Consider the following 24,236-nt stretch of genomic DNA (forward strand, 5'->3'; position numbering starts at 1 on the left):
TTGTTCAGGACGTCTGGTATAGATCTCTGAGGAATGTACAGGGTCTCCTGCTGACAATTGACTCTGGGGCTAGCCCACGGCAGCCTAACAATTACATCGGAGGTGAGCACACAAAACTGTCACTCTCGCTAATGTAGATTGGGAATTCTAGAGGACCTTTAACCAGCCTGCACCAGTTTGAACTAAAACCAAGGTTGATTTTTGTTTGGGCTCGGCATAAGCCATTGTGGTTGTGCCTCATGGTACACATGGGCAAAGGGATTTTCCAAAGCTTAATGGCCTGGACTAAGAAATAATTTAAAAAATATGCATTAGTACCCCGATGATAGGTGCACTTGGTTACTAATGCAGTACAAGTGGCTACAATTCTGGTGAATATATACACTTCAGGTAGAATACTAAATATGTTGTCCAAACCTCCTAAAGCACTTCAGAGTATAACAAAGTTAAAACGGGGCATGTCAAACACTACAAAAGCTAATCTTTGGAGACCAGATACCTAATTGTGTAATTGATCTGCTAAACAAGGTAACAGGGAAACAAATGATGTATATCTGTTCACAAAAATAATGAATACTTAATAAAGATCTCAAAATAAATATTTTACAAAAGGGGTAAAACAAGCAAATGGACAAAAACAGTTGTGACCGTGATAATCCACAAAAGAATACATAAATAATAAAGCAACAATCCTGATTACAAAGTATGGTTCGGGAAGACAGATTTACATCTTGCAAGCATGCCTATTGACCATGGCCATTCAAATAAAGCACTTGATGTAGTGCTTCCGGTGTAGTTCTAACATTGGTGTTCCACAGGGAAGATTGTTTTTGATATGGTTAAACTCACGTTGTGGTGTTCTACTGCTGTGCACGTCGACATATTTAATTCCTTTGGGGAATTCACGGAATTTCGTCAATGGGAAGGTGATGAAATAAAAAATGGACCCTAGGGGGTAAATGGCAGAAGGATTCTGTAACTAATGTGGTAATATGTAAACATTAAAATACAAGTAGGGAAACGGTATCCTATCTGTCAGGGTTTATTCACAAAAAAACACCTACTGATCTACATTAACATGTATACTGTCATATAAGAATGAAACTATTGAAATCCATCTGTATACTAACCATACAGGATTTTATGCTCATCTTGTTGTATATATTACACTTTTCTTTTGTTATTTGATGCCATTATGAATTATTGTTTTTGCACATGTATGTTGTATCTCAAAGCATTGTTTTATAATCCATGCACTATATGTTAGCCTGTAAGAGTAAATAAATGTATGCTTTTGTATTTCTGTATTTTTTTTTTTAACACTGAGCGTTTTGTACTTTTTTTTGACTCCTCGTTTGGATCTACCACTTAGCAGACCAACCTTCTCTACCAAACTTGTGGACCAGCCTAAATACCTGAACCGGTCCAATTAAACAATTGCCTTTGAGCATTGTTCTATAGGAAGGGTACATCTATTTGTTTTCCGGGATGGATCCGGTGTCAGATGGCAATGCACTCCAAAACACCAAAATGAAATTTTGCCTGAACAGGCAACCAAAGGGTAAATGGATCAAATTAAAGAAATAAGCTCGGCTAGCTTCCTGAAGCACCTGCAAATAGGGGCAAGTAAATGCTCAAAATAGGGCAGTAGCATTCAGGGAAAGGTAGAAAGTGCAATAATGTAGAGTATCTGAGTGTAGTCAGACAACTATTGGGGAGCAGCAGTGCATTCATCTGTAGGGGGGGAGTGTCACTTGCTTTGTGAAAAGGTGGCTATCTTGGAAGTTGGCAGAATATGGGTGACGGTAAGCTTGTCAAACCAGACTTACCCATGTCCATGTGCCTTTCTCTTGGCCTCATAGTTGCGGCTGCTCTCTTACCCTTAATTATATTGACAAGCGAGATAGTTAGGGACCTACCCCATCCCTTCTGAGCGCAGGTGTTGCTTGGAGTGCTTTGTCTGGATCATATCTGCAGGTTGGACTGTCATGATTCCTTGCATAACTCAAATGAGGTTAGTGTTGGGGAGAATTCTCATTTCTGGCTAATTCTCCCTTACCTAGTGAGTCCCTCAGCAGCATTGCTGGATTTCTAGTGTTTATTATTTTCCACCTGGTAAGAGTGTGAGCCTTTTTTCCACTCTTAGTGTATTTTTTGTGTGTTGTACTTTTTATGCCCATGGGCTATGGAGTGTCACCAACTCGCTAGGCATCATCTTTTTACTTGTGTGTCACACAGCACCTTTAGTGCAGTGACACAGGGATGTCTTATAGACTTCCCTTGTAAAACTCCATTTCTGGGGATGACTACTGTCCCCCAGAGACATGTAAAGTCACCATTGGCTTTACTAGTCCTATTAAAATACAGATCCAGTACAACCCATCTTACAATGGAGTACTGGAGGGGAATATATTTCCCCTGTCCTTCTGTAACTCAAGGGGCACTTTGTATCCCCCTTCCCGACTCGACATGGCTGGTGGCAGTGGTAACTATCATTTTTACGCGGATTCCCGTTTTAATGTTCTGGCTGTGGTGGCACGTGCTGGCATGTGGGTCCTAGCGTGGTTTTTCACCATTTCGTGTTGGAAAGGTCCTTGTTTGCTTTTTGCGCCAAACTAGGTTTGGTTTGCTTGTTCAGTCCTTTGGCGGGCTTATGCACAGAAGCCCTCCTTTGGCGTCTGGGTGTTTAGGTGGGCTGAATGTGAGGGAGGGGTTTAGTAACCCCCTGCACAGGGTCTCCTTGGAGACCCAAGTCGCACTCTGCGTCGATTGGCTGAGGTCGTTGTCCGGGCTGGCTGTGTGAATGGGGGATTTTGGCATAAAAGTCAGGACTCTTGGGCTCGAAGTCAGTTGCCACTGGAACTACAAGAACTGAAGATAAGCGGAGAAGAAGACGGCTGCTGCAACTCCTGGATCCCGGTGAAGCCCTGCTGCAGTCCTGAGATATCTACCCTTTGATGACAGAGAAAATCCAGTCCGGAGTCTTCTTCCCTTGAGCCTGGTGGGATCAACCAGCTCACCTCCAACAGCCAGAGAATCCTCTTCTGGGTCGAAATCGCTGCACAGAACTGTAGTGGTCCGGATAGCCATCAAAGAGCCCTCTCCTGTTTTTACGGAGCGCACCTTTTATTCATTGTTGCTTTGCTGCTTCTGGCTTCATCCCTGGGTAGTGCAGAATACTCCAGACGTCCTCCTTCTTGTCCCCATGACTGAAGCTTCAGCAACCGTGTGTCTGCAGGAACTACCAGGAACAACTGCTGTAACACCAGCTTTCTTCATCCGAATAAGGTACTGTGTCCATTTGGTCGTTCTCTCCGTCCGACATTGAGGAATCGGGGTGAACCCTTTTCCTTTCTGAAGGCTTGTCCTTTCATCCTTCGTTCTTATAACTTTTGCTTCCCTTTGACAATATCCAGTGCTCCTGGCAAACTTTAATCGTGAACTATTCTAACCGTGTGATTCTCGAAAACAGAGCCCCTGCTCCATTTGACACTGGCGCACACCTATTGACTTTTATCTGCCTCTTAGAAAACGACCTCTGATTCAATTGCCTGATTTTTATCTACTATTCCCTTGTTTTAGTTCTATACGCTAAGCGTGTTTGACTTCGGGTGTATTTCTTCTCGCGGGTATGCTTTATTTTCATAAGACCGAACTGTCATTACTGTCAAAAAGTGATTGCGTATTAACCCACGGTAAAGTCTTTGTTTCGGAACACCGGTCTGTCAAATTCTAATGTACTTACCTTGAATTGACATGAACAAGAGGAATTGATTGTGTGTAGTATATTTAGAGTGTGGTTTTATTTAATAGAAGTGAAGTGTTTTGTGAACAGATGGTTTAAAAATAAATGCACTTATATTTTTTAACCAGAAACCTTGAGTCAGTGTTTATTTGAATCACAGTAATTGTATTCCTTTGTGTAATCCCTATTACCTCTCATTTGCTCTTGAGATAAGCCTGGCTGCTCAGCCATTGCTACCACTTTACTGTGTAGTACAGGCTTCTACCAAAGGTGAAATTGTACTATCACTTGTATTCTTAATTGTATGTAGTGTTCTCTAAGGGTACTGCATATGATTCTGCCTAATAGTTGTCGTTCTTGAAAGCAAGCCTAAACCCGTACTGTCTGTGCATTTTCTTATACAGAGTAGACATACATTATGTATGTGGTGTGTAAATTTACAATGAATGGTATAAAAATTGGCAAAACAAGAGGTGATGGCTGGAAGGTTTAGAATTAATCTTAACCTCTGGCATTGCTCTGGGCAACCCTCCAGATCATTCTTTGCCTGGCAAGCCATTACAAAAGGGGAAAGAACATATGCAAATCAGGCTTGGTTGTTAGGAAAATGTATCATTTTTATGCTTCATCCCCTCTCCTAGTGAGACCCCCCCACCCCCAGCACCTTTTGCTGTATTTCTGGACCTTTTTCTTTCTATCCTGAATGAGTGGAACTTTTTTTCACTCATTCATTCTTATGGGCTCTACCTTTTGGAACCCTTTTCTGTGTTTTACTTTTTCTATGGCGTCTACTTTCCTTCATCGCTCTTTTAAGGCATCTGTATTTTACTTTTGCAGCACACAGTTTCTTATGGGCTGTGTTGTTGAGAACCCTCCTCGTTATCCATTGAGATCCTTACCTTATTCTTATCCTTCCTACTGTTCGTAAGGATAAAAAGGTACTTTGTTTCTCTCCTAAACCGTTATATTCTGAGAGATTGGCACACACCACCTTAAGTGGAGTCCCAAGGGGTTACTTCGTATCCCCGTTCCCTCTGCTCCTGTGACTTTGTAGTCACATAGACAACCCTCTAGTTATGGCTGGTGGCAGTGGATGTGTTCTATCAACTATTGTTTTTTTATCGCAGATTGTATTCAGTCTCAGTTATACACAATAGGGAAACTCAAGTACTAACTTGGTGGCTCTTTTCTTTTTTCGCTATTTCTAGCGTGGTTTTCTTTGTTAGCCCTTCTACCATTCTGGGAGGGGGTAAGTATCTGTGTGTTTGCCTTTGGCAGGAACCCTTGGGTGTCCCCGCCTAGGCTCCAGTGTGTCTGGGCAGGCAGGAAGTGGGGTAGGAGATTTTCACTCCCCTGCTCTTTGTCTACCTGACTGCCTAAATGGAACCGGCTGCCACTGGGGGTCTGGCTGTCCTTATTGGACAGCCACCTGCACCTTTCGGCAAACTGCAGAGAGAGTTTGCAGAGGATGTGTGCTGAAACTGAATAAAAGGTGAGATTCCTGAGGTGAAAGGAAAGTCGACTGCTGGAAACTGAAGTAACCGAACAAGACGACCAGAGACGCCTGCAGAAACTTTGCAACACAGTGAAGCGACCACTGCTGTCCTGACCCTGTTTTCTATGCGACAAAGGAACTTCGAAGAAGACTCCTTCCCTTTGGCTGGTGGGACTCACCAGCCCTGAGACGAACTGCAATCTGATCCATCTCCTGAGGTGCTGTGGCATTCCAGAGCTGCATACAGCGACTACCAGGAGACCTACGACCCAATCGTAGTGCATTGTATTGCCAACACCGAATCCATCCATGTCTTTGAGCTCCAGGTGAACCTCCAGAGACACAGTCCGACTCATCCAAGTCTCCTCACCAGAGTGCAGGACTCGAAGATTGACCGGGTGAATTGTGTCCTTTGTGGTGCAGAAAAGGCACCAAAAGCGCAGGCTGACCAGAGAAGCTGATGAAATCCACGCCAGAGGCCCTCCCTCAAGACTGCTGCTGAGAGATCCCTTCCATTGTCCTGCCTTTCGTCACCAGACCAAGGAATCCGGAGGTCGGGTTCAGCGCTGCCACATCGAGAAGAATCCAGCCACAAACATTTCCTCAAACCAAAGGTTCTGTGGGGAGAAAAGGTACTGCTTACCTTGATCCAAGAAGTCGCTCCAGAGTGTTTGGAGTGCAAGTAGAGGTGTCCAGGGTGTCAACTCTTACCTCTGACCCAAGCTGCTGCTTGTGTCCCTTTTGCCAGCCCTTTTTCAGGGTTAACACTGTTGAGTTATTCTGCTAGTATGCTTACCTTTTAGCTAGAGTTGCGAATTGGACTTTACAAGTTTTAACTTGTGCTGGAACTTCCTCTAGAACCTTAAGCTCTGCTACTGTTTACCCAACTGTTTTCTTTCCAAAAAGACTTGTGGTTTTGCTAACTAAATACAATTATCATATTTCTTTGTGTGTGCATGACAGCGCGTTATTACCGATAATACGGTATAACTGTCAGTGTCAAAAGCTGTAACAATTGGGAGTGCTGTGCAGAGTGTTCTTGTCTGTGGAATATTGGTGACAGTCTTTCTACGCTCTCCTTACTTCCTGGAAGCACGGTTTGAGGTGACCCTGAACACTCAAAAGCACCGTTCTATAGAAGAGCACTGTGCAGTGTGGTGTTGTGTTCTGTGGCCCGGTTGTGACAGTGCATTGTCTAGGGATAGTTTCAGAAAACGGATCACACCAGGACTTCGCACCTGCGTACACAAAAGTTCTACTTTTCAGCGTACACAGTAAGTGATTACCCGTTTACTTTCTACTGCTTATCTTTGGACTGTGCAAATCCATTCTAAGTGGGACTTCCAAATCGCCTCTAAAGTGCAATAAAGGAGCCAGTCGCATACGCTGGCCCTTTGTGGGTCATGGGCTGATGATTTCACTTTCTTCCCTCCACCCCTCCTCTTCGAATCGTTAATTACAAATAAGTGGTTGGTGAGCCGCTTTTAAACACGGATCTCAAAGTGTGCTGGGGAAAGCTCCCCCCAAACCCAGAAACTATGATTTAAGTAAACAAAAACCATATGGCAAAATCAAAGGATACAAGCGTACCCTGACGCAGGCGGCGGGTGGTTTAACAGTAGAATAAACAGCTGAAATGATAAACACCAATACGTCCCCTGTTCACCAAAACCCCCCACGCCCGATCAAAATAAAGGAAATGTCCTCGTTATTCACAAAAAAAGGACGCTACAGAGCATTTGAATATTGCAGAACACGTCCAGATCAATGTACAATTCCACGAGGTGCATAGTACAAATTAATCAGACCTTCATTCCACCTTTGGCGGCATTGATAGCAATGCTCTCCTCTAACAGTTATGAAGTTAGCAACTCTATGTGTCCCATTGTGGAGGTAGACAGTGGCACTAATAACCATGCGCATGCACTGAGTACCGGTGTGCCAATGAATCGATCTGATGCCTCTGACTATTCAAACCCTGTCATCGGACCCTCGACGCAACGGCTCTCAACATCCACAAACTTGAGTATGGACAATATGCCACTGGCATATACACAACTCAGACTCTAATAATCTTACCAACAGCCAGCACAACACATCGAATTCAATGACAGAACCTAGCAATGACTTATTGCATTTTGCATTAAGATCTTATTGAAACTGTGGGCGTATTCATGAGGGAGAGACGAGATAGGGTAACAGAGTGGGTTGAAGGGATGCACCCTAAGAGGACGACAAACACACCCGTGGAGGGGATGGTGGTACAGTGGAGACAGAGCCTATAACGATTGAATCTCAGGAAGTGAGTATTACTAACAAACAGTCCAGCTGATGGCGTATGATTATTTCTTTTAAATCACCCCACTCGTAAAGAAAGGTGTTTAAAAAAAACACCAGCTATTTTGGTTAAAGGCTCTTAATAATCCACCTGCTTTGCCAATATGTTTACATACTCAACCATTAAATTCTACAATTGCTTCTGCGGTTGAGGTCCCTCCCCAGTCAAAGCCAAAAGAAGGAAATGCAGCGGAAAAAACGTCTTCAACAAAGTGTGCATACGTTAACCAATTGGCTGTTGAAAGATAACACCTGTCAAGCCTCCCCACCAAATGAAGTAGCAACCTGTATTAGAAGTGAGTGGCGTGCATTGATTACTCCTAGAGGTATTGCCTCAGACCAAATCTGTCTACGAATGTGCAACCATGAGATACGTGGAGTTCAACCAAAGTGAATTCTCTGCCTTCCAATCCGATATTAGTCTGATAGTAATTATTACTCAGGTGCTGTCTGCCACTAAGAAGGAAGTAATTAACCACCCGGTTTTGTTTATTTGTTAAGGTCCCTACTCTCTGTATCCTAAATTCCAACGACATTGATTTTGTACAACTTTTGATCCCAAAATATGACGATATGACTAAAATTCACTGTTCCCTACCGTCTACTGCATCTTTCATACGGGCCCAATGAGACTCATTGGAATTTATTGGATATAAGTTGGACGTTCTTCCAGCGCAGAAGGACAGTCTTAAATCTTGGGATCATTGTAAAATGTGTTCAAACTACCATCAGTATTGCCATTGAAAGAATGTGTAGGTCCAAGATTTGAACATTTTCAGGGATGGAAATGGCTAAAGTCATAACGGGTGTAGCTATCCCACGATTGAATTAATATAATTGTGTGTAATACGTGCAGATACTCCCATTTTCTAACGGACCATTGGTTCTCCTCATGAACTCTTAACATTTTTCTGTTACAGGAAACATGTCTATGTCACCCTTTTTGTATGGATGGATATGTGATCTACCAGGCCCCGGCAAAGAAGGGGCCGATAGGGCGCCCCTCTGGTGGTTTATTAATAGTGGTCAGTCAAGACCTCTCTTCCACACTCATTACACCGATGGATGTAGGGTGAAACATCCTGGCGGTGGAAGTGGGTTTATTGCAGGAGGGTATTCATAAGAGTTTTTTTTATGCATTTATGATTGCCCGCCCCACCCGGGGATCGATAAAACAGATTCGATCTTTGAGCACATAGACAACCTCATAACGACTTGGGTGAATAATTTAGATTTCGATCTTGTCGTTTTGAGAAGTGACGTGAATGCAAGATTTGGTGAATCTGTTTCTAGGGTGAATTTCCCCCCATGTACTTTCAACATCAAATTATTTTTGTTCAGTATCTAATACCAAGGGACGTGAGTGGCTCCACTCTTTTACGGAGTGGGAACTCAAGCCCTTTAATGGCCGCCTACCTAATGATATCCCTGGTAAGCCGACTTGAAACGTGGAACCCTGTACTATTTTTGCAGGAATGGCCCCCTTATAGAATGTCATTAATGAGGGTTTCAACCCAGTAAATTGACCGCAGTATTTTGAAACTCCATCTAAAAGGAATAGGGGGGCAGGGTAATCGGACCAGGGGAGCTGGAGGTAAATCGGGGAGGAAATGGTATTCGCTGGTCTGCAGGTAATATCAGGAAGACTTATAAGGAGCTTCCTACTATTTTAGTCGATGGTCTAAATTATTTACTTAAGTCCATCGCAGAAGATATTGAAATATGGATTCTTGAAACAAGTAGGGTGGGGGTCTTAAAGGGAAGGCATCTAACCTCGTCTGAGACTAAAAAGGCAATACCATTTGCTATGGAGGTACAACTGGTGAAGGCCAAGTTACGCAGAGAGGTGTGAGTCATAAAGCGATGCTCGCATTCTGAGCAAAGTTCCTTGATTAATATTAAAAAGGCCAAGAACTTGTATCGGAACTGGCACAAAAAGCGTTAGGCAGAAGGCATAACATACAGATGGCAGCAGCTATTAAAGGTAATGCTGAGTTGAAACCCCAAACTATGTGGCGTACTCTCTCCCTGGCTAAGTACTTGAAGGAGGGGAAAAAATAAACCCATTTCCTGAACAAATCTGCCAGGAGTTTATTGAAGGAAAGATGTTTAGACCAGGACAAGCGGGGGGGGGAACCACGGTGGATGAGAAGTACCCGTGGCCATTGTATTGTAATAGGGAGTGCATAATTGATATCATAGGAAGAGCAACAAATTCAAAGGCCCATGGACTGAATTGCTTCGCAATGGCTGTACTAAAGGCTGACCCAGGAATTGGGCGACGCTTTTATGTATCCTGTCAGCAGGGGGTGATCACAATCTTGGACTCGATCCATATTGGTACCTATGTATAAGGCCAGGGGCCGCTCATTATCCGAAAACGACCTACTAAATTAATACATCCGTTACAAACAGGCTTCAGTGCAGGAGCTAGTATGTACTTTAATATTCAAGTCTTGGATAGACTGATCTGATCTCTAATTCAAAGAGAAAATAGAGTCCATCACTGTATATCGCCTTTGTGGATTTTAAATCCGCATTCGATTTGGTTAATAGAGACCGACTTTGGGTAAAAATGTCTCAATGGGGCTGTCCTCTGTGGCTTCTACAGATAGTTGGGTCCTGTTGGGGAGAATTCTCAGAAATGTGCTAATTCCCTTCTACCTTAGAGACCCCCAGCTATTTTTGCTGGACTGTTGGAATTTTATTTTTTATCCTGGCGAGAGTAAGACATTTTTCTCACTCTCATGTATTTTTCTGTGATTTGGACTCTGTTTCCTTTGGTTTTGCAGTCTGACAAACTCCATAGGCGGCATCCTTTTACATTGTGACACACAGCACCTTCAGTGCAGTGACACAGGGAAGTCTTTCAGATTTCCCAAAGGTTTAAATACCTTCTCTTGGTTAAACTACTGTTTCCAAGAGCAGTGAAGTGAAATTGACTTTACTTAAATTTTGTAACTTTCTAGACCCAGCACACACTATCTTACAGTCGGGTGCTGGAGGAGTTACTTACAATCCCCTTTGTCTAGTTTCTCAAGTAGCATTTTGTTACCCTGTCTACAATTAATGGCTGGTGGCAGTGGTTTACTTTTTACTACCATTGAGTGGTGCTACCGCAGACTGCAATCGCAGCTGCAATAAAGCACCCATGGGTGCCCATTTTGTCAAAATAGCCCCAGTCTTCTTTTTTCGCCATTTCTTGTTGTAAAAGTCCTTCTTGAGATTTACTCTGCAAGCCAAACCGGGTTTGGTCCCTTTGTTCGTTTTGTCTTTGGCAGGATTGACTGGTGTCTGGCAGGGGCAGGAAGTGAGGGAGGTGCCCAAAACTCTGTGTGCCTAATCCCTTTGGTTACAGGAATGCTCTCAAAAGGTGATTGTCTGGCTGACTGTCCTTGGAGGACAGCCACTCTGCTGTGTGATTGAAAGGTAGGCTGTGAAGGCGAGGTCTTTTGCTTGGAAGGCAGAGTCGACCACTGGACGAAGGAATCCGAAGAAGAACTTGGCAGAGATGCCTTTTGCAACTCCTGGACTGTTGGTTTGCCCGGTGAAGCCCTGCTGCAGTGCTGAAGCTCCGTATTCACCTTGACTAGAGAAGCCCTTCAAAGGACTATTTTTCCCCTTGGATTGGTGGGACTAATGGACCCCAAGACGAGCTCTAGGAGCTGGCTGTACCTACATTGTTGCTGCAGGAACCGATTGCCAGGGAGAGGAACACCAGAATCGAGTCGGACCCGAGCTCCAGGAAGATCCTCCTGACTCCCATGAAGCAGGACTGACCAAGCCTGAGCCACCAAAACAGAGTGCTGGACCCAGATGCAAGGAAAGTTCTCCAAGTGTCCAAGAACCGCGGTGGTGCTATTTGCATGAAGCTGAAACCGCAAAGTGCAGCTGATGTGAAGTTTGCCCATTGCTGCTGCCGACCTTCAAACCGTAGTGCACAAGTCCCTAGACGTCCTCCCTCGTGTCCCCACGACTGAGGCACAGGAACAGGATCTGCCATACTACAACTGGAACAGAAGCCAGCTGCAACCAATTTCTTCAGACCTAAGGTACTGTAAACTAAGGGGTACCTACCTCTTGTGTAGCCTTACTAGCTCTCAGTTGAGACTTGTCTCGGTTGCTTTTGCGGAGTTGCTTCCAGCTTTGCCCCTAGCAAGCCTTCCAGCTTTTGGCCCTACAGTGATTTCATTTTCTACAAAGACTTTTAAACCTATTGTGCAAGACTTTTTACTTAATTTCAAGAAGTGCTTCAGCGCCCCTATACTTTGATCGATTAACATTGGCTGTCCTGGCTCCCTGAAAGACTCTTCTAACCTCTGACTTTGTGCTTTAACAATCCCTCAACAAAAGTCACACATTCTATAACTTGTGTAGCTGGGAAAGGGTTAATTTACTTTCCATTGGGGGGTTCAAAAGTGCTTACCTGCTTAATATTTGTTAACCATTGTTTTATTCCCTAAACTTTCAATTTTGATACCAAACTCAGTATTGCTCTAAATGTGCCAGTGATATATCAATGTCCACAGTGTCTTAGGAATTTAAGTCACCTCCGGGTGTAGGAAGTGTCTGTGTGCCATCCCAAATGGGTATCTACTGATTTATTGAAACTGAGAGTGTGTATATTGAAGTATATGTGTTACATATTTGCTCTCTTCTAAAGACAGCTTATTCAACTAACTGTTAAATAAATAAATAATTGTTTAATCGAGAAACCTTGAGTGTAAGAGTTTATTTTGATACTTGTCACTGTGAAACTGTTACAACCCTACAGCTCACATTGACCCCTCTTGCGATGAGTCCTGGCTGCTCCAACTTGTTTAGTACATGATTATACCAAAGGTCGGGTTACCTATTGCCAAGAGGACAAGGCTGGTGCAGTCTCCCACAGGGTACTGCATACAATCTTGCTTAACAGGTCCCTCCATAATAACACTATCGCCAGGATAAGGCTAGGACACGGAAACCACCTATCACGAGAAATCAGCATAAATAGAGGGGTTAAACAGACATGTATGAGGGCCCCACTTTTTAATTGCTATCTAGTTGATTTGATTCGCCGATTAGAGGTGGGTGCTAAATGATCACCCAGGATTGGTCTGGACAGAATTGCAGCAATTCTGTATGCTGATGATTTTATTCTTCAGTCACACAGTTGCCGGAATCAAGGGATTACTTTGAGAACTGGGCTTATATGCTAAGGAAAATGAGTTGGTTATTAACTTGGAGAAAACCAGGGTTGCGCTGGTGTCACCCAAAAAAATCAATAATCAGTCATGGAAACCCTGCTAGGACAAATCCAGTACACTTCCTCGTATACATATCTATGCCATGAGCTAATGCGATCGGCGAGTCATGGAAATATAATAAAATCCAAAATCACGAAGGCAAGACAACTAACCTTTCTGATTAACAGATTTGTGAGAGAAGGGGCAGGTTTCTCTGAGTGGGATCTTACTGTTGTATAAACAGTGGTTCTGTCCCTCCATACTGTGTGGCCTAGAATCCTTGCAAATGGATATATTGTAATGGCTTAACCGCATTGAAGGGTTCTTTTGGCGTAACTTGTTGAATTTGCAACAGTCCAATCCGATGGAGTACTTGCGCCTAGAGCTGGGACTCCTATCAAGGAAGGCAATGACGTTAAAGCGTAGGGGAGATCTGTTTCTTCGAACCCAAACTATCAGCAAAGATCTGTTGGCTTGTATGATCTCATATAGTCCAGTGGGGACACAGAAAGATGACAACCCCGAGGTTTGTAGGCTCAGGCTTTTGATTCATGCTAATCTGCCGGTGCTTGCCACCTCGGGTGCAGGGTTGAAGCTGCAAGAGGACCGCAGATATTGCAGAATCTGTATGATTCCTGGAAACAAAAAACTGTGGAGCACATTTTTATGGAATGTCCAAAATTGGGCCTGCTGTATGATTCACTTAGGGCACTTGGTTATGAAGCAATTTTAGACCAGGAATTTTGGACATACTGTTAGAAAGTTAGAAAGGAATCTTTTTTAAAGATTTTATGGATGAAATATGTATGATGAAGTTGTGTAACATTTGTAAAACTTTTTAGAGCCTTGTGTTGTATTTCATGATTGTTTGTGATTGTGTTTTAGCTATGCATGTGCAAGTAATTAAGGATTTGATTTAAATAATTTTGGTTGAATTTTAGGTTGAGTATGTATGCATTATTGATTACCTTATGTGTAAAGTTTTGATGTAATAAATAACTATTGTAACCGTAAACAACTACAAATTAAGCAGTGGCCTTTGAAAAGTATCTACAAGTATTCTAATGTGTTTTAGTTTAATGAGCTAAGTATTTTAAAACACATTGCGTACATACATATTTTATATACATGTATTGATTAAGTGTTTCTTTAAATTACGTTACTGGCTGGGTTCATTGTACTTACCTACAGCTCACATCTTCCTCTTATGATAAGCCGGACTGCTCTGCCACTCTACCAAGGTTCAATGAGTAGTACAGACTGATACTATGGGGGTCTACTAACCATTAGGATAGTAGGAGTAGCCTGGGTCTCTAGGGCTAGCAGGCACGGATCCCACGTCTGGCCATACCCGTTCCACTCAGAGTGACTACAGCAAGACCAAAGTGTGGATGGCTGGAAAGTTTAGAATTAATCTTAACCTCTGGCATTCTTCTGGGCAACCCTCCAGACCATCTGTCTTAGCCTGCCAAGCCCTAACAAAAGGGGAAAGACTATATGCAAATCCGGCTCGTTCCCACCTCAGCCGTTATGAAAATAGTTTCAGAAAGGTTTTATTAGTTGTATTTCCTTGACCTTCAAGTTTGAGTAGTGTACTAATTTACTCAGAATACAGGGCTGCTTCTGTGATTGAAAATGATGTATTTATACAATATATATTACTTAGTATTGAGTTTTTGTGTAAATTAAAAAAATATACCTTAATATTGATGCAGCACCTTGCTTTTGCTTTTTACATGGCAACTGTTTGGTTGAATAACTCCACATTTGGTTTAAAGTACCTGGCCTCCTGTCATGAAGACCCTTTCCCTATTTCTCTACAGAAGAAAATGAAACTGCGAGGCAACAAGGACCCTTCTGTGTCTGGAGTGGGGAAGTATGGAACACTTCAAGAGTTTGCTTTCTTCGACAAGGTCAGAGCGCCAGTTTGTGTATCCGTCTGTTGGCAAGAGGGCATGAGCTACCCTCTACAGTCCTTAGGGAGAATAGTGTTGGGGCATTATTGTTATATGTTTGAAATGTGCTACGGGCTAGACTAACAGTTTGGATGATGCCTTGCTCGTTAAGTGACATTGTGAGATAGCAAAGCCATTGTGGACTTCTAAAAAGTTTGCTCTCATAGAACGTTTCATGAGAAAAACTCACAATTTTGTCATGGCAGTTAGTGGCTATATGTTCTTACCTGGATACAGTTTGCATAGTTATTCCATCCTGTTTCTTTGCTAAATACAAGATCTACAGCCTCTACAAATATTTAGTGATATGACATTTCTTTGGTCCAATTTACCCTACATGATCAACCCAACATTTTTGTTTTACAAACAAATCCTCATCTTGAACGTATTCTGATGCAAATACCAATTAGGCCCTTGAATGAACCTACATCCCTCAGGTTATGAGGACCCCAAGTTACCCTTCCTAGGTCTGGCGAAATGGCTATTCAATTGGCGCAGGAGAGATGTTGCATGCAAAAACAATCCCATGATGCCAGCAAATGGTTCATTAGTTTTTAATGGTAGTCCGTTGTCATAAGTATGTGAACACATTGCAGGTAAATATAGGTTACTATTCGGTTTGACATGTTACATACACACTCCTTCAAATTTATCATTTTTCTGTTTTGCCAAATGCATACAGACTCTGCAGCCTTAGCGGAGCACAGACAAGGCCTCATTTCTGTCAGTGAATTCATGATACACAAAGCAGGCCCTGTCTGCACCAGTGTTAAATTATCACTCCATGTTTTTTTGAAAGAACAAATCATTTAGATGTAACATTTTAAAGTATATATTTTATGAAATCGCAGATTATCCTTCACTACTAAACGTTTAGTAATGGAGCGAAGTCACTGTGAAGTAATGGTCTACATTTCTGAAAGTACACAACATAGACTCATTTTCAACATTGTAGGTTTTTAACATTGCATCAGAATCTGTTTCTCAGCTAGAGCAGTGTCCTTGAGCTAACTGTAAAGAAATACTGCATTTTCTTGAATAGTAAAGTGAAAACGCATTAACTATTTACAGTGTACAGAGAAAAGACTAGACTGTTTAAAATGTTCACCTGGAACATTTGTTTTCTTTACGCCCATACCCAAAAGGTCAACAATTGCTTTCTTTTAAATCCTGCTGAAAAGGTCATGAAATGTTTAGTTTTCTGCCCAAGTAGCTAGAAGGTTGTTAGGCAAGATTCTATGCAGTATCCTTTCGGTGCACTACAACAACTCTGACCTCCTGGCAATAGGAACCCAACCTTTGGTATACGTCTGTACTACACAGGTTGGTAGCGTGTTGAGCAGCCAGGCTTATCTCAAGAGGGGTCAATGTGAGCTGTAGGGGAGTTACACAGAGATTCACAATGACAAGTATTCAAATAAACTCTTACACACAAGGGTTCTTGGTTTAAACCATTATAAATTTAACAGTTAGTTTGAGTAAGCCTTCTTCAGAAGGGGCAATATAATAGTAAACACAAATGCACTCCAAAATACACACTCTAAGTTGATCTAAATCAGCAAATACCCATTTGGGATGGCACACATACACTTCCTACACCCTCAGGTGACTTAAATAGCTAGGACACGGTGGACATTAATATATCACTGTTGCATTTAGGGCAATACTTAGGAGTATGTCAAAGAAAAAGGTTATTGGAACAAAACAAGAGATCTCACAAATATTCTGAAGCAGGTAACTACTTTTGGTAACCCCCAATGAGTAAGTTAACCCCTCCCTGGAAGGGAGACGAAACACAATGAAGGAGGGAAGAAGTCATTCAGAGAGCCAGGCCAGTCGAAAATCAATTGGGCAAAAGTGTAGGTGAGCTGATGCAATTCTTGCAGGTAGTTAAGTCTTGCACAATGTTTTAGAAGTCTTTTTGTAGAAAAGAAGAAATCAAAGCAGGACCACAAGCTGATTAGGCTTGTGAGGTAAAGAAGCTGTCAGCAACTCTACAGAAGCAACCAAGACAAGTCTAAACTGAGGACAAGTGAGGTTACACAGCAAGAGGTAATTTCTCTTAGACTTTACAGTACCTTTGGTTAGAAGAAAAGGGCTTTGGCTGGCTTCTGTTCCTGGGCAGCTCTGAAAACTGTGTTCCTGGGCCTCGGTCGTGGGGACACGAGGGAGGACGTCTGGAGGACTCCAGCACTGCAACGGGACGGTCGGTGACCGAAAAGGACCAACTTCTAATCCATGTCACTTGGCGGTTTCAGCTCCTCTCATCTGAGCAAATAGCAACACTGCAGACGCTTGGCTGTCGAGATGGGCTTTCCTTGCATCTGGGGTCCAGCACACTGTTGAGGTGGCTCAGGCTTGGTCAGTCCTGCTTCCTGGGAGTCCGTCTTCGTTGCTTTTAAGTTGGCCAAGAGCTCCAGGAAGTTCCTCCTATCTTGTGTTCCTCTCCCTGGCTCTACGGTTTCCAGCAGCAACGGCAGTGGAAATTCATCCAGCTCAGAGAGGATGTCCAGGTGGCTTACCTTGGAATTGATTGGTCCCACCAACTCAAGAGGAGAAGTCGTCATTGCAGGGCTTCTCTAGTTACGGTGAATTTGGATCTTCAGCACAGCAGCAGGGCTTCACTGGGCAAATCAACGGTCCAGGAATTTCAACAGGCATCTCTTCAAAGTTCTTCTTCGGATTCCTTTTGTCCAGTGGTCGACTCTGCCTTCCAAGCGAAAAAGCCTTGCCTTTTATGCAGCTTTCTCCCATTCATTCCAGCCTAGCTGTCAGTCACCCAGCAGGGGGGCTGTCCTTTCCGGACAGCCAGCCGGCAATCGCCTAGGAGTGCTTCCTGTCTCCTAGGAGACTAAGCACAGGGAGTTTCGTGCTCCTCCTTTGCTTCCTGCCCCCACCAGACACCCTGGAGCCCAAGGCAGGCTTCACTCGTGAATTCCGCCAAAGGCAAAACGAACAAAGGGACTAAACCTGGTTTGGCGTGCAGATTAAATCTCAAGAAGGACATTTCCACAAAGAAATAGCGAAAAAAGACTGGGCCATTTTGACAAAAATGGCACCCTTGGGTGCTTTACTGCAGCTGCAAAAGTAGCCTGCGGTAAAAGCACACCACGGTAGTTAAAAGTAAACCACTGTCACCAGCCATTCATCGAGGAAAAGCTAACATAAAATTGTTACATGAAAAGCTAGACAAAGGGGATACTAAGTAACCCCTCCAGCACCCTATTATAAGATAGTGTGCTGGGTCTAGGAAGTTAAAAGTGTAAGTAAAGTCAATTTCACTTCACTGCTCTTGGAAACATTAGTTTATCCAAGAGAAGGTATTTAAACCTTGGGAAATCTAAAACTTCCCTGTGCCACTGCACTGAAGGTGCTGTGTGACAATGTAAAAGATGATGCCTATGGAGCTTGTCAGAGTCCACAACCAAAAGAAACCGTGCTCAAATCACATTAAAATAAATGAGATAATGGGAAAGAGAGTCTCACCCTCTCCAGGTTAAAAATTAAAGTCCTCAAAATCCAGCAAAATGCGGAGTGTCTCTAAGGTGGAGAGGAATTAGCAAATATCTGAGAATTCTCCCTAACACAGGTACTTGGTAGGAGATTAGGAGTAGATCCGGCGACTCTGCAAGACCAGGACGTGCTCTTTGAAGAGATGTTATATTCAACCTGATTCCAATTGATATAGTAGACAGCAAGACTGTGTGGTGGACTCGGAGCTTCCTAAACCTCTGGTGAGTGGATTACTTGCTAGGGCAGAGCTGGAAGGACTACTTCATAGTCTGAAGATGTGTTCAAAAGCTATGCAGATGTATTTAACATCTGCACCTTATTGCGGGACTCGTTTTTATTTATTTATTTATTTTATTTATTTATTGCATTTATTAATCGCCCAAACCCTTGGGTACCACGGCGATGTTACAGACAGCTTGGTTAAAACATTTCTTAGAGATTGCCAATCGGGCGCAGTGCATGTGAATACAAGATAATCATACATGAAGACATTTAATGCAGGGCTTCAGTACAGTGATATTTCCTGAAGCATGGAAAGGGATATTAGTCTTGGTTAAATAGCCATGTCTTCAGGGATTTCTTGAAGCCTGAGAACGTTTGCTCATTTTTGATGGGGTGGGGAAGAGTGTTCCAATATGTGGGTGCGAGGTATTGGAAACTACTGCCTCCTGCCTTGGTTGTCTTGTAACGGGGGATGGCTAGGAGTAATTGACTGTTAGATCTGAGGGGCATCTTTGATACTTTTTTGGTGATGGCGTGGTTGAGGTATATGGGGACACAAGAGTGGATGCATTTGAATGTGACGCACAGGGCTTTGAATGTGACCCTGGCTTTGATGGGAAGCCAGTGATGGTTTCTTCTAATATTTGAGATGTGATCTGACTTCCTTAATCCAAGGGCCGCCCGAAGGGCTTTATTTTGAATAAGCTGTAGTTTGTTTAGATTGGCTTTAGAGGTACCCAGGTAGAGTACGTTGCAGTAGTCGAGCCTGGATAAGATTAAAGCTCTTGCCAGCGTGATACAGTTGGTGGGTGTCAAGAATTGGCGACTGAGAGCAATAAGTTTTGAGGTGTAGGAGGTAGAGGAAGAGAGGGCGTTAATGTGCTTGGTCATGGTGAGATTGGCATCTAGGTAGACACCTAGTGTTTTTACTTGTTTGAGTACTGAAGCATGAAAAGGTATGTCGACTGGGCGTGTCTGTAATACGATCCCTAGTGTGACGTCCCTTGTACCCATGGTCCTTAACTTGTCGAGGTCCCTCCGATAATTTTTTTCCGCCAAAGTAGTCGGTCGCATGTTGCATAGTTCATCCCTTATAGCCTTTATTTAGTTATTGTTGATATTAATATAACTTTTTATTCTCGTTCGTTAACATCTCCGACCAACGCTATATCCCTTCGAGAATGCATTCATTTAGACACTGTTTTCCCTGTTCTTCAGTCATGGAAAAGATTCCATTGAAATGTTGTCCTTCCTGCCATAAGAAATATCCTTGTAAAGACACTCGTCACGTGTGCAATCGCTGCCTCCTGAGATCATTTTGAAAAATGCTGTGCAGCCTGCCAGCTTTTTCGACCAACAACTTTAAAGGATCGACGCACTAAGCGTTGGATGGCCCACGCCATGCAGGCAGAAGCTAGCCTACACTTCCCAATGGGTGTGGAAGAGTGGAAAGGCCAGGGTGCTTTAGCGCACAAAGTGATGCCGAAGACTATATGGGATCAGCAGATTCCTGAGTGCCAATCCCCACGCACTCCCCTCTCCTCTGGAAGGCAAGTCGGCTGCACTGCTATGGAGACTACCCCGACGACAATGGTACACACAACATGGGCATGCTCACTCGCCTCATGAGAACACAACCCCCAGCCAGTCGACAACAAAATATGGTCACACAGTACACAAACGCACCTCCTGTGAATTTGCCTCGACGTAGTCCTGTGCGCCAACCACATGTGTGTGACACGACAGCCCTCCAAAACAAACGTTGAGCGAGACATCTACCATGCAAAAAAAACCTCCTGGCCTTGTTTAGAAAGTGCACGCCATTGAACGTGTGCTAAAAATGCCTGTGTTTTTGAGTGTTTCAAAAGCGCACGCAACTGAACGTTCATTGAAACCTCGGTTAGGTATGTTTTTCTAAAATCCAACTGGTCAGGGACTTCATAAAACTTATCTCTTGGTATTGGGGACACAACTCCTAGTATAGTCCTGTACTGCACAATTCGTTAGTGGTTGAGCAGCCAGGCTTCTCTTAGGAGGGAGTAATGTGAGCTGTAGAGCAATACACTGAAATCAGTAGACACAGTTGTCCAAGTAAACACTTACTCAGTTATATTAAAAATATGTATTTATACACAAGGCACACCAGCAAATCTAAAAATGCAGCAACTAACAATGTGAAACGTAATCAAGTTATATAAGAAACAATAATGCAGGTGAGTAACTTTTTCTATGCTTTACATATCCAGTACAGAGTGTCGTCAATTAAGGCTTGTATCATCACCTTTGCAAAATTGAGATGGGAGGTAAAGTTTCAGAGTTAGACAGAACACACTTTAGCAACTGTTAATAAAAAGTATACTCTCCCAGAGGGATGTAGGCAGTCTGTTTCCTAGCAATAAGTGTTCACAATTAACACCTACGAGGAACCAGCAATGCCAAAGCCAGTAGGTTCAAGAAGATGGACCTTTGGGAAACCAGTACAGCCAAAGTCAGAGGAAAAGTTAGTTAACCAGTCAGTGCTTCTTGAGGAAAAACAGGAGCTCAAGTAGAGCCTTCCTGATGCTGCACAAGCTGCAAGGCCTGTACAAAGGAAGTAAGGTCCACTCACAGTTCAAGAAAACGGCACTTCCCAAGCCAGGCATCACCGAAAATGGCACACAGGAATTACAACACAGGCCCCACGGTACCTTGAAAGTGAAGACAAAATTGTTGCTGGCTTCCTTCGAGGTGGAACGTTGCAGACTCCCGCTTCCTGCTCCTTAGTTGTGGTGTCAAAAGGTGGGACCTCTGGCAGGCTTATGTGGCAGTACTAGGGACAAGGGGTTGGCAGCAATGGATTCAGCTCACTCCAGCGGCTTTGTGATTTTGGCACCTTTTTCTTAGCGCCAAGACGAAATGAATATCGCTGTTCAGATTTCTTTCGATTACTCTGCCCTGAACTCTGGTGAGGGGACTTTGGTGAAGAATTCCTGCCTCTGGAGGTCCACACGGATGCCTATAAAGTTTCAGTCATATTCGATCTTCGGAAGACAATGCACTCCATGTTGGTCCCGGTACCCCAGGTACTGGGATTCTACAGCCCTGGAAAGTCGGAGGAGTGGGATGGGTATGGGTATGATGGCCCAAAATGAAGGTTTTGTGGCTAGTTGGTCCCATCAGCCTAAGGGAGGAAGTCGTCCTTGCAGATCTTCACCATTGATGTGAAAACAGGGTCAGCCCAGCTGCAAGGTTTTCACGGTCCTGGACGGTGCTGCTGGCATCTCTGCTCATCTTCTGCTTTGGATTCCTTGTTCCAGTAGTCGACTCTGTCTGTAGTCCCAAAATCCTTTGCCTTTTATGCAGGATCTCATTCGTTCGTTTGTCATGGAGCTGCCGATAACCTTTGGGGTGGCTGTCCTCCAGAACAGCCAGCCACCTAGTTAGAACTGGTTTCAGCCAGGCATACCTATAGACAAAGGACTGTGAAGTTTTGAGCTCCTTCCTGCCTTCCCAAACACACTGGAGCCAGGGCGGGCTTTAGGGCAGAAGCCCGCCAAAGTCAAAACTTACAAAGGACTCAAATCTATTCTACATGCTAGAGTAAAAGCCCAAAAAGACGACTGGGGCCATTTTGAGAAAATGGTCACCCATGGGTGCTGTACTGCAGCTGAGAAATCATCCTGCTAGTAACCTGCACAAAAAGTAGTAAAAAGTAACCACAAGCCATTTAAGTTAGGCAGTGTAACAAAAAGTTACATAAGTGGGACAAGGAGTTACTATCTAACCCTCCAGAACCACACATAAGGAGGTGTGTGCTGGACCCACAAAAGAAAAGTTAAGTAAAATAAGTTATCCTACTATTCTTGGGAACTGTATTTCTCACAAGAAAATGTATTTAAACGTCAAGAGAAGTCCAAGGGGCTTTTCGGTGACACTGCACATAGAGTACTGGGTGTCACAAAGCAAAACGTAGATGCCTGTATTAAACATGGAGTTTACCAGACTCCATTAAATAGTAAAAATAAAAATCCCAGTCAGAGAAAAACAAGTGGTCAAAAGTTCCACTCACTCAGGAGATTCAAATAAAAAAAGTCTAGAGTCCAGCAAAATTGCTCGGGGTCTCAGGTTAGAGGGAATTAGCACAGAAACTGAAAATTCTCCCTAACAACCTCCTACAAAAGAGACAAGTTCTTCTAAACGGGACATGCTGCGGCCTTGCAGGGCTGCAATAACCTAGGACCTCGAGCCATTGTGCAGTGCATGGGTATCTTTGGTGGCCTCCTCCTAGCTCTCCAGAGACACAACTTGAAGTCCCCTCACCAGAGTGCTGGATCAGATTAGAGACGAGAATCTGACCAGTGATATTCAGTCTTCTCCTGGCTCCTGAAAAGGGTGCCAAAAACTCAGAGCCGCATCCAGCCATGAAGAAACACTTGCCTGGAGCCTTCCCCGTTGATTCCCTGCTGCAAAATCCCTTCCAGTCTGCCTTCAGTCTTCACAACAAGGAATTCATCAACTAGGTTTTTGGCTGCAGATCCGGATGTCTCCCCCCACTGCAAACTATTCTTCTGTGCTGATGTACTGTGTTGGCTGGGGTAGCTACTTACCTTAAGTCTGTGTGATATCTGTATATCTTTGGGTGTTTCTTGTGATTGGGAGACCTCTCATCCAGTTCACCCAGGCCCACTGTTGGAATCCTCTGAGGGTGTCTTCCAGAAGCCCTTGGACCCTATAACTCTAAAGTGAAATACATACTTGTCTGAAGAGACTTCCTCAGGAACGTGACTTTCCTTGCAACTGAACCTATCTCACCCTGCCTACAGCTGGCTCCTAGACCACTAGTTTCCATCTTCTGCCTCTGAGAGAACTCGTGCAATAGACTAGGGAAGGACTGGATAAGATGAGGATCCTTCCTTGAAAAGTATAACGAGTGTTTAAAGGTTACTTGTGGCAAAGTTGGTTGTTAACTGCGCCTCTGAGAGTGAGTAGTTGCAAAGGTTCTTACTTACCTTGAATGTGTTCTGCCATTCTGAAAAGTGTATGTAAGGTTATTTTACTCACCTGTGAATTTGTATGCCTTTCTCGAAAAAGTAATGCTGTTGGCTTCACTTAACTATTTATTTCAGAATATTAGATATTAGTGGATAGGTTTACCAACTGGGTCTAGCTTCCCCTGACCTGCTGTATAGCCTGTGTAGAGTACATCTGCCTTGGGTTTGGCTTACCTTGAATAGCTGTGTGCAATTCTAAATATGTGTTGTAGGTTTTACTTACCTTGGTCTGCTTTGCGCCATCCTAAACAAAGTTAAAAAGTTATTGCTTGACTTAGTTTGTTCCACTGATCTGAACAGCAACTATAATTGTATATTACACCAAAAGGTCTTACTCACCTGGCATAACTGATTGTTATCCTGCATGTGGTTGTAGGTTTAAACTGTGCCTTGAATCTGGGTTCCACTATTCAGAAAAGTATCCTGATAACAGGGTTGGTTTATTTTTGCATTTGTAAAGTGCACTAAACCCGTAGGCATCAAAGCGCTGTTGCATACATGTTAACTTTCAATTTCTTAAGGTTGCGGCTATAGTACATACATTTTATTTCAGGTTATGGTTACATTACATACATGATACTTTCAGTTACAGTTCATACAAGCTACTTCATTGCTTAAGGATACGGTTACATTACATTAAGCAAGCAAAGTGGTACAGGCAATTATAGATACAGCGCAAGGTGCTGTTTCATACATGTTACTTTCAATTTC

At 43.3% G+C, this 24,236-nt stretch overlaps 1 protein-coding gene across 2 annotated transcripts in view; it reads left to right on the forward strand.

Moving 5' to 3' along the window:
• SIN3B (SIN3 transcription regulator family member B) overlaps nt 1–24,236 on the forward strand; it is a 1,409,802-nt gene that overhangs the window by 364,654 nt on the left and 1,020,912 nt on the right. For both annotated transcript variants that reach the window (XM_069649207.1, XM_069649206.1), the window contains one exon: nt 14,629–14,718. In XM_069649207.1, coding sequence (XP_069505308.1) covers nt 14,629–14,718 — 90 coding nt within the window. The remainder of the gene's footprint in view (nt 1–14,628; nt 14,719–24,236) is intronic.

Source organism: Ambystoma mexicanum, chromosome 1p (assembly GCF_040938575.1).
Source record: "Ambystoma mexicanum isolate Mex_15411 chromosome 1p, UKY_AmexF1_1, whole genome shotgun sequence".
Classification (NCBI taxonomy): domain Eukaryota; kingdom Metazoa; phylum Chordata; class Amphibia; order Caudata; family Ambystomatidae; genus Ambystoma; species Ambystoma mexicanum.